This window comes from Rhinopithecus bieti, unplaced genomic scaffold (genome assembly GCF_001698545.2).
Source record: "Rhinopithecus bieti isolate Rb0 unplaced genomic scaffold, ASM169854v2 scaffold_3858, whole genome shotgun sequence".
In the NCBI taxonomy this organism is placed as follows: Eukaryota; Metazoa; Chordata; class Mammalia; order Primates; family Cercopithecidae; genus Rhinopithecus; species Rhinopithecus bieti.
In genome coordinates this window covers 1478793-1490475 of record NW_016804227.1, presented here as the reverse complement: position 1 = coordinate 1490475, position 11683 = coordinate 1478793, and the positions used below count along the sequence as shown (strand labels likewise).

At 38.0% G+C, this 11683-nt stretch overlaps 1 protein-coding gene across 4 annotated transcripts in view; it reads right to left on the bottom strand.

The window, feature by feature from the left end:
- Positions 1-1556: 1556 nt before the first annotated feature.
- The window catches only part of CFTR (CF transmembrane conductance regulator), a 184557-nt gene continuing 174430 nt past the window's right edge, over positions 1557-11683 (bottom strand). For all 4 annotated transcript variants that reach the window (XM_017867350.1, XM_017867353.1, XM_017867352.1 and 1 more), the window contains 3 exons: positions 5369-5541; positions 4659-4764; positions 1557-3314 (listed from right to left, as the gene is read on the bottom strand). In XM_017867350.1, coding sequence (XP_017722839.1) covers positions 3114-3314; positions 4659-4764; positions 5369-5541 — 480 coding nt within the window. In that variant the 3' untranslated portion in view covers positions 1557-3113. The remainder of the gene's footprint in view (positions 3315-4658; positions 4765-5368; positions 5542-11683) is intronic.

The window sequence follows — 11683 nt, the reverse complement described above, 5'->3', positions numbered from 1 at the left end:
TTTCGGGCAGTGAAACTACCCTGTAAGATACTATAATGGCAGTTAACATGTCATTACACATTTGTCCAAACCCATCAAATGTAAAATACCAAAAATGAACCCTAATGTAAACTATTGTGTTTGGGCACTAATAATGTGTCAGTGTAGGTTCATTGGTTGTGTTAAGAAAAAAGTGACTGAGGCAGGTGTCTCAATCGATAGAGAGTTGTTTAGCCAAAGTTTGCAGATGTACCCAGGAAGAACACAAGCCAGAGGAGCATCTGCAACCTGTGCTTTTCCAAAGAGGGTTTGGGAACTTTAATATTTAACGAGTAAAGTGCAAACATGGAGAAGGAAGAGGAGGGAGGGTAGGCAGTGAGGCAAATGGTTCTATTCAGGTGAGGCTCTGGTTAGTGTTCAGTAAATCCAAATTTTATAGGTAAAAATAGGGAGTAGAGGAAAAGTCAATTACGCGTTCATTGCAGGGTAGACAGTGGGATGATTTCTACTCTTGCCCTTGTCCTGTGCCTATGAAGACAAACTGGTAATTGACATTGTCGGGGTGAAATTCAGCATAACTCAGTTTTAGGGATATTTTATAGGAGGGATATGTATCCTAAAAGATAGAGGCTCACAAGGATTTTTCTTGGGAGCAATTGTGAGGGAGGCCCTTTTAGGAGATATGTGGTCTTCTATCATTGTGGGAACCTGGTGTATGGATGAGGCTATCACACAGGATTGTGAAGTTAGAGCTACTGTTAGGGAACAAAAGGAAGGGAATATTGAGTAATTCAGCTCTGAAGCTTAACTTTCCCTTTGGCATAGTGAGCTTGGGGTCTTGAAATTCTATTTTCTTTCACAGTTGTAACAAATGTACCACTTTAGTGTGGGATGTGGAGTGGGGGAGGCTATCATGTATGGAGGAGTTACATGTGAACTCTCCATACTTTTTGTTCAATTTTGATGGGAACCTAAAACTGCCCTAAAAAACATAAAGTTCAGTAATTTTTTAAAAAAGAACTAAACTAGAACACGCTCTGAGACTGCCCTCTTGGGGTTACGTGTGAAAACAAACCTCTCCAAGAAAGAGAACACAGGGCCGGAGGGCCTGGCATTCAGTAGGGATCTGCAGTCCGTCCACCACATGCTAGCAACTGCACATTTCATGAAGAAGCTCAACAAGGAAGCAAAAAAGGAACTAAAGAAGCCTCATCAATTTAAAAGAGGGATTTGGACAAAGAAAATCCATGCAGGTGCCAACACAGAAATAGTATTTTCCTTGATGAAGTTTTTTTAACTTATCAAGAGCTATGAGATAGCTAACACTTTTTGAATAAGCTTTAAAAGAACTGAACTGAACTTTAAAATGGTTAAAATGGAAATTTTTATGTTATGTATATTTTACCATAGTTTAAAAGATAACTAAAACTTCTAATTAGTGTCTTCTAATTCATGTGAGATTCTCAAAAGAGGCTATATCTAAAAGACAGATTCATGTTTCATGTTCCATGAAGCTTAGAGATTGGAGTAAGAGACTGACGAAACATGACAAGCGAACGCATCTCAAAACAACGAAGTTTCACACAAACGTATGGAGTTTATTGACAAGTGATATTTTCTTACAGTAATAAATATAATGCAATCTTCTTAAGAGTCAGGTTGGAGTTAGGAAGGCAGTGTACCCTTGATGGGAACAGTTAGACTGGTGGTATCATCTTTTTCAGAACTGCATCTAAGAGGGAACCTGTGTGCTGGCTGGGAATCATACAGCTGTGGGAAACAACTGCATCAGCCCCAAGGCTTCCCTCCAGACCTAAAGGTGATTCATGGCCCCTGGTTAATATCACCCTAGGTTCTCCCCCATCCCAGTTTTAACATAATATATCATAAAAATAGCTAGTGCCATAAAAGTCAACATTTCAAATATAAAATTATTTTATACAAATATAATTCATAATTATTCTTTTAAAATACAGCATTGTTATATATGTTTGAAACATTATTAAAATAAATATTTCCTAGAGAAAAAATTTTGCTTCACAAAATTATAAAACAGAAGCATATAAAACTAATTCATGATTCGTGCGTCTTCAGGGTGTGGCTCATTCTCTCTTAGTGTAGACAGCATGAAGTACATACATCTAGCCTGAAAACATATCACTATCACCCTATATATCTAAATGCTTGGAATTCATGTGTATCTACCCACAGTGCCCATGGCCTATCTACTTACACACCCTCTACCTGGAGCTTCTGTGGAAAGAAGGGCTTTCCTGTGACAATTTGCACTAACATACTTTTCCAGTCAACCTCTAGTTCAGAGGTCTGTGAGCTTGTCATTTTCTGGAGTTTGGGAAAAGGCATATTAACTTCTTCATCAAGGGAACCATCCTGTCCCCTGTGTAAGACTGTAACAGCCCTTTTCCCAGGTAAGGAAAGTATTGTGATTATCTGAAATATCAAGATTGTTGGTAGACCTGGACAATCCTGATTTCCAGGATCTGGAAGTTCTCTTTCCTGACTGCTCACTAGATGTTGAATGGGGCATATTTTGATGTCCAGTCTTGTGGTTCCTGCAGTATTCTAATACTTGCTTGGAAATGAGATAGTTGGAATGCTTAGCAAACAATATAGTTGTGTTTCTAAACATCATGAGGAGAGGAAAGAAAAAGGAATACAAGCTTATATAAACCGCCTAAGTTTCCAGTTATCATTATTTAATCATAACCCTAAGAAGTATGATTTCAGTTCTTCTCCAACACTACAAATTAATGAGTTTCACTAGACAATAAGTTGATCAACTAGGCTGATTGACATTTATAGCTGCCTTTCCAATTACTAACACATGGCAAGGGTTTTCAGGAAAATCTGGCTCGCAAAACACAAGTGGTAAATCTTCAAGGATTTGAAGTACATTTCACACAATTTGACCATTGCCAGGAAGCTATTTATCCAGACCCATATCAGTGTCCTCAATTCCTCTTACCAAAATGTTTCTTTTTTTAAAAAATGTAATTCATCCTTGTTTTCTGAGGCAGAGGTGACTGTTCTATGAGCTCCAATTCCATGAGGTGACTGTCCCACGAGCTCCAATTCCATGAGCAAATGTCCCATGTCAACATTTAGGCTGCTCTCTAAAGCCTTGTATCTTGCACCTCTTCTTCTGTCTCCTCTTTCAGAGCAGCAATTTGGGGCTGAGACTTGCACTTGCTTGAGTTCCGGTGGGGAAAGAGCTTCACCCTGTCAGAGAGGCTGATGGCTTGCCGGAAGAGGCTCCTCTCATTCAGCAGTTTCTGGATGGAATCATACTGCCGCACTTTGTTCTCTTCTATGACCTAGGGAAATGTCTGTTAGTGAGATCTGGGACAGAAGGCAGGTCAGACTACAGCAGGGACAGAAACTGGCACAGGCTCAAAAGAAAATAAAAGTCAAAGAATGCAATGTCTAGAGCCTTGCATTTTGAACAATCAGGTATATCACATTTAACTGCTGTGTCCTTTTGCTCTAATGAGATTTTACCATCTGTGAAATTAGCTATGATTTTCTACTCAGCAGCTGGAAGATTCTTCAGGGAGGTTTAGTGGAACTGAAGGTGCTTTGAAAACAAAATATTAGGTCCCTTATATATTACCTTAAAAATGAGTGTAAGTCTACAGCACCATAAAGTGTTGAACCTCTTCAACAGTGATCTGAAGCTTAAGAATTCCAGACTGGTCAGGATGTCCCTGAGTTTAATACACCTCCTTGGCTTGTTCAGGTTGAGCAAATCCAAGATCAGACAATAAAAGACTTTACTTAGATTACTGAACTTGTCCATGGCAGGGCAAGAGGTTGTGAGTCTGTCCCGCTAATTTGTTACTTCAAGCTTAGTGATAATCATGGTAATAATAAGCCTTCAGCAAGGAAACCATTTACCTCCAGGAGGCTCAAAAGCCTGAAGAGAAATGACGTGATACATCATCCTCAGAACTTCCTTGTGACTAAACCATAGGGAATTTGTAAACATCACTTGAAAGAATCTGTGACAGTTTTATTTTGTTTTAATAAAGACAGATGGGGCCTCACTATGTTGCCTGGACTGATCTTGAATTCCTGGCCTCAAGTAATCCTCCTACCTCAGCCTCCCAAAGTGTTGTGATTACAGATGTAAGCCACTGTGCCTGGCCCTGTGACAGTTTTTTAAGAACAGTGAGAAGGTGGTTGAGAAAGGTACTACCTGAACCCAAATCATGGCTAGAAAAATGAAATGTGCCTCTCAACTTTGTCATTAATACTATAAATTAGACTGCAAGACAACTAGGCCTGTCCCAGACCACATCCATGGGAGATTTAGTTATTGAAAGAATCATAAGGACCTTTTTAAAAATCTTAAACAGTAGAGTATTTTGTATGACTTGGTCCCCAAATAAAGGGCTCAAAAAGTATATATATATCCTATTTATAAATATAACTTAGTAATATGCTGCCATTTTAGATTTACTGTATTTCAACCTCACCACATGGCTCAGATCAAAGTGAAAAACTTGTGCGGCTATTTTGAGTAAAGCTGGATGGCTGTATGACACATATTTTTGAAAAGAACTTGTACATTGTTGCAATTTGCAGGAACTATCACACGTGAGATTGTTATCAAGCATTACAAGGCAAACAAGATCTTAAGTAAAGTTATAAAGACTCACCAAAAATTGTTGGCATTCCAGCATTGCTTCTATCCTGTGTTCACAGAGGATTACTGTGCAGTCAGCAAATGCTTGTTTTAGAGTTCTTCTAATTATCTGGTATGTTCTAGAAAAGAAAGAAAATACCATACATAATATCACAGAACAGTAATTATCTGTATTTACCTTGATAATATGTCTATTGTTCTATTAAATTTATCTCTTTAAATTACTTCTTTCTTTAAGTTCTTTTCACATAATGTTGATATAGCATTAGCCACAATCAGCTTTTCAACCATGGGGTAGATTCTAAGTATCCATAAATAAACAGGACAAATATTTCGAAGAAACTTTTATAAATGAGTGTATTTTTCATTATGTAGATTCACCAGTACTTCTTTATTTGGGGCTATAAACATGCTTATGGTATAAATGGGATACAAAGGCAAATCATAAGGATCAGATTATGCCCATGTATTTAAAATTTCATCATGTATTGACAAGGGGGAAGAGTTTGTATGAAACTAAAAACTATCTTCAGAAGAAAACGCAAGACTCTTAGATAAGGAAATAAGCATTTATGCTCATTTCCACTGGGCAATTATTTCATTTCCTGGGGGAGGCCCCCACTCACAGACATGATAGCCTAATAGAAATACGTGTCACCATGAAGCAGGCATAATGATTCTGTTCCTATTGTGCTATTAAGTAACAGAACTTCTGAAACTCACACTGGATCCAAATGAGCACTGGGTTCATCAAGCAGCAAGATCTTCGCCTTACTGAGAACAGATCTAGCCAAACACATCAACTGCTTGTGGCCATGGCTTAGGACACAGCCCCCATCCACAAGGACAAAGTCAAGCTTCCCAGGAAACTGTTCTATCACAGATCTGAGCCCAACCTGCAGTTAGAGAAGGTAGTTCAGATACCACAGAGTTAAAAACACTCAAGCAGTCGACATTCTAAAAATAAACACGGGAGTTCTGAAAGCTTATGTTTTTCATACCAATCCTTCTACCCCTACTACATGCCACCATTTGACTTTGATTGAGCAAAAGTCTGCTTATAACCTTGACAGGTCTAAAGAATCAGTCTATAACTTGTTTTCTCTTTGTACTTCATTCGTTAGGAAACTTTCAATGAGTGCCTGTTATGTGCCACGTATCCCAAAAAGTAGTAAGGAAACAATACGTGGTACATGGCTCTTGTGAGGCTCAGGGTTTATAAAGGTGTACATAAATTATTCCAACACAACTGAATGCATGCTGGAAAAGATAATATGTATACATTGCAGGTATGCCCTCTAGTATGACATCCTATGTAGACAGAAGATAGAATGCAGCATAAAGGATGGAGGTATGACATCATCCTTGGTGCTACCTTCCATCTTCTACTCTGTCATGATTGAGGACAAAAGATAGCATAAAATAATCAACTGTGGGGTTTTTAAATTACATATGGAAAATTGCTATTCATCTCTTGAATTCATAAAAACTAACCGTAACAAATAGATAAAAGTATGAAGTAAAAAATACTGGAGTTAAAATAGTGGCATAACACTAGGACATATAAAGCCTCTTAGATATTGGGGTAGAAAATGAGGGCTGTATTAGGGTCAATTACTTTTTTTAAGCTAGACAGTAAAAGTAAAGTTTGAAAATGCAAATGAGATATAGAAACCCATTCTATTAATATATGACAGTTATTGAAGTATTGGATCAAAATATGACAGTTATTGAAGTATTATAAGAATAATCTTATCGATTATTCAAATAAATATGCATTAAATGTTTATTTTTGGCAAGTACTCCTGAGTGTATGAAGGCCAAAGAGATATACAGATGATTGTCTCCTGCCCTTGAGAAGTCTAGAATTTAGTATCAGGAGGTAAGATGGGCTCCCACCTGACTGTAATGGAGAATGAGACAATGGCCTCAGAAAGAATCTTATGATTTCAGAGTTAAATTCAGAAATGGCCAAAAACACTGTGTTTGTTCATAAAAAATTAACTGTGTGTCCATCATCTTACCAGGAGATTTTAAGCCTCTTTGATATTGGGGTAGAATATGAAAGTTGTGTTAGGACTAATGGCTTGATTTTTAAGCTGGATAGGAAAGAAATAAACAAACAAAACACATTTGAAAGTATATTGCACATGATACTCCTTTCCTTGATTGGTTTTTCATTAAAGTAATCTCACCTTGTGGAAATTAATTAAAGTTTGAGAAGAGTTTCTGGTATGGTAGGAAATGTAAGCACATTTATTCGACAAGGGGGACTATCTGATGTATCCCCGAAGACTCAAACATAAAACTTAGAAATACAGGTGCTGAGAATATGAATAAAGGGCATTGGGCAGGGAGTTGGAGGACCTGTGTCTTTCTTTGTGCCTTCAACGTTTTTTATTGTTTCAGTCTATGAAGCTAGGCTGCTATGGTCTATCTTTTTTAAAAAAACAAAAATAAAATCCCTCCCTTGTTTCTAGGTTCTCCTTTAGCTATCATTCAACATCTGCCCATTTAGTCATCTAGAAATCTCAAGAAATTAATGTGCATCTGTCGTCTCTACTGCTTCACACCACGAGAATTTTTCTTTCTTAAAACATCTATTCCTTGGCTTAAGAGAAACCACACACTCTATGGCCATTTCTTCCTATTGTCATGTGTGAACAACTCTCCCTCTTCCTGCCCCCTTGAATATTAGTCTGTTATTTCCAACTCTCCAGACTCTCCTCTGAGATCCCAGTCATTTTCAGGGAATTGAGGACCACCTATAAGCTAATAATTTTCAAATCTTTATCTCAATTCCTAGACTTCTTCCAATTGCTTTTTAAATCATTCTCCTTCTTACCAACTCTATTACAGTGACCCCAGTCTGGGTCATCATCATCTCTTAGGCATCCTTCTACAAATCTCAATTAGTCAAATTGCGAGTGCACCATACAAACACCCCAGGGATCTTCCAAAGATGTAGGTTTGACCATATCACTTCTGTTTTAAATCCTATGGTAGTTCTCCTCCTGGTGGAATAAAATCTAAGGTCTCTCACCTGGTGTATGAGGCATCCAAATGGAGCCCCCTTCACTCTTATTCCCAGCAGCACCAAACATCTTGTAGTTCCCTAAACACCTTGATACTCTCAAGTGATGCCATTGCTAAGCCTGACATATCCTTCTGAATATCCCTGATCATCTCTTAAGGCATTCAACCAGGCACCTGGTGATAGTAGAATTTGTGCAAATTTCCCTTGTTAGACTGTAAGCTTCTTGAGGGTAAAAATGTGCTCTTCAGCTCTGTGTTCCTAATGCCAGTCCTGGGTAACTATCAACCTCAAATAATTCATTCATTTATCAAATAGGTACTGAGCTCCTAGAATGTGGGTGGCCAAACAAAACAGAGTTTTGATGAATAATAAATGAATCAAAACTTAAGGATGAATGAATGAGCACTGGCTTAAGCTCTGCCATTGTAAAATGACATGTAAAGTGACATATCACTTTGCACGTGAGTATTTAAGATGCTATAAATTTCCCACAAAATCAAATTATAAAATTAAAAGTTCCCTAACACTGACAGAAATGATAGTACTTTAGATCAATCAGTAGTATTTGAAGGGGTTTTTTCCCCCCAGTCAAATTAACCAGCAAGAAAAGGTCTGGCTAAAGACTGGAGCTCTAGAGTCAAACAGCCAGCTTTGAATCTGCCCTCTTCGGCTCATTTGCTGATGGTATCAAGTGCATTATTTTAAGTCTCATTTATCTCATATGTAAAAAAATGGAGAAAATAATAATATTGATGTCAAAGGGTTGTTATGAGGATTACCAGAGATAATTTGTGGAAAGCGGCTCCCACAGAGTATGGCACATGGTAAGTACCTAATGTACAGTAATTATTAGTATTATTGGAGCCTGGGCAACTCCAAGGACATGGGCTCGGTAACTGAAACACTACCTTTGTGTGACAACAGCTTTGTAAAAATTTTCCTTCACAAGTTGCCTTGGGAAGTAAATTAGCAGGAAGTACTGCAATACTGTGAAGTTAGTGATGGCCATAGTAACAGGGTGGAGATTTTGGTCAGAATGCAGTACGCTCCCTCTAGATTCACACTAGTCATACACTGATTTCCTAAGGCCATACTAGGAAAGCTGTCTGACTGTCTTAGACTTTGCACTTGTGGCAAAGAGCGGAGCAAAGTATGTTTTTCCCCAGATGAAATTCTTTATTAGAAGTAAATAATTACATAAATTTATATATAACTGTCAATATTTAGAGAATAGAATTTTTAAAGTGAATGACACTAAAACTGACCAATGCAGGGGATATTTTGCAATATTCCTATCTCACTGTTTCATTCACTATGAAGTATAGTAAAAGCTTTTAGAATCATCTTCATTAGAGAAAAGTCAACATAGTTAATAAAACTTAAAATTGAAGTCAGTAAACATTTGAGAAATTTATTAAGTATCTATTTTCTGCCAGACATGGTAATAGGCTTTGGTGAGATAATGGAAAGCAAGATAGATTAGTAATTGTTTTTGAAAAGTACAAAGTTATTGTTACCAATCATATGTGCTGATAAGAATTCTCCTACGGATCTTTTGGATGTAAATGACTGCTTAGTCATGTAGTCCTTCAACTGGCTCTTAATGAGAGTTTATTAAATTCTAGGTACTCTGACAGACCCAAGATTCAAAGATGAGTAACAGGAGGCTCTGCCTTAAAGGAAATTATGGTCCAAAAGGGGAGAAAAATAGTAAGTGGAAAATTACTGTTCAAAGAGATAAGCACTATGGGCAAAAAACAAACAAACAGGAAATTGCTAGAGATCGTCTGATTTAGTGATCTGTGGCAGCAGAATCCTTTATCCTTTAAATATGTATATATATGCACACACACACTCACACATATATATTCCCAATATAATCTTTCTTTTTCTTCTCTTTCTCTTTCTTTCCTTCCTTCCTTCCTTCCTTTCTTTTTTTTTTTGAGACAGAATCTTGCTCTATTGCCCAGGCTAGAGTGCAGTGATGCGATGTGGTCTCACTGCAACCTCTGCCTCCCAGGTTCAAGCAATTCTCCTGCCTCGGCCTCCTGAGTAGCTGGGATTACAGTGCCTGCCACCATGCCCAGCTAATTTTTGTATTTTAGTGGAGACGGGATTTCTACATGTTGGCCAGGCTGGTCTTGAACTCCTGATCTCAGGTGATCCATCCACCTTGGCCTCCCAAAGTGCTAGGATTACAAGTGTGAGCCACTGAGTCTAGTCCCCAATATAATCATTTTAACACTATCATTAGAAACCATTTTTCAATAAATTAAAAAAAAATATGTACAAACTTTAGCTCAGTCCTGTCCAAACTAAGAAGACTTCAAAATTACTGGAATCTAAAGTTTTCTAATTATTTTCATTACAACCTAGCATTAAAAATGAATAAATAGAAACATCAACAGTTTGTAAATATAAAGAACTTTAGGAAAAATAATTTGCCAGCTTCATGCTAATGAGCTAATAAGTAGTATATACTTCCCAAACTGCTGTGAAAAAAGAAGAAATTTTGTTTTGTAACATGTTAAACTAAAAAAAAAAAGTGTCTAAGAGTTTGTAAAGGATTCAAAATGTTGACTTTTGCTATTGTCGTACTCTGGAATGTTATTATGGAGCAAGAGTTTGCTCTTGTGACAGAGAAACATGAAAAAAAATCATAAAAGTGAATTGCGGTTTTACTGAATAATCCATAAGTGACAGTTATAAAAATAGACACAGTCAACTCCTTTTGATACTCTGTTTGCTACTCTGTAGATTTTTCAGGGTAAATTTTCAACTTACAAGGCCACTATTTCTGCTATTTAGCTTGTTTTCTAAAATACCTTACTATCAATGAGTAAGGATGGAAACTATTTTATAAGTAATTGAAAAAGCAAACAATTACCCAAAAAGTCTTCATTCCAAAATCAACAGACATTGTACTTAGATTACGGACAACCCTGAGATAGCCCACAGGGGTGATGCAGCTCTGTTCCCGCATCTGCCAGCTGTCCCAGTCAAGGCCCTCAGACATCTCAAGGCTCTGAGTCCTCATTTTAAAGTGAGGATGGTAATACCTGCTGTGTATCAATCATAAGGCTATTTCCATGATCTATTACATATGAAATGAAAGAACGCCTTATTCATTCAACGGATATTTATTGAATACCATCCGTGTGTGCAAGACTACTCTAGGCACTGGAAATACCACAATGAATAGGATAGAATCCCTGACCTCCAGGAACTTCCACTCCAGTAGGGGACATGGACAAGTTAAAAAGTACATCTCCAGCCAGAGTGAGAAATGCTATGAAAGGGGTGGAGTTACAGGGTACACCTAAGAAACTGAGACCTGGAGTGTCAAGGCAGATTTTTGGAAAGAAGTGATGTGTAAGGAAAGGCCTGAAAGATGGTAGAAGCAGGCAGTGAAGGGCTGGGGAGTTTCCCAGGTGGAGAACAGCATGTGAACAAAAAAGCCTCTGCAGAACAGAAAGCACATGTGCTTTAGAGAACCAAAGAACTTCAGTATAACTGAATCATGGGAAGTAAGGGGAAGTTGGGCAGTGAGTGTAGAAAGCCAAACAAAGATGAAATCATGAAGGACCTGGTAAGCCACCTTAAGCAGTGTGGACTTAGTCCAGAAGGCATTAAGGAGCCATATGAAGGGAAGAAACAAGTGATCAGATGTGGGGTTTGGAGAGATCACCAGAGCTGCAAAGAGCAGAATGAACTGTTGGGGGTCGATGAGGGCAATGAGCCAGGAAGCTATTTCAGAAATTCATGCAAGTGTTAATAGTGGTGTCAGGTGGAAATGAAGAAAAGTGAATATATTCCAGATACTCCCGAGGGACAGCATTGACAGGATGTGGCATGTGGGTACCCGTGGAGGAACTTGAGAGTGAAAGATGAGTCCCAGGTCTTGGCTTTGGGAAACTGGAGGGTGGGATGTCATTCAGTGGAATTAGGAACACAGGACAGGTATGTGGTGGGGCAGGGAAGGAACACAATCATAGACATAA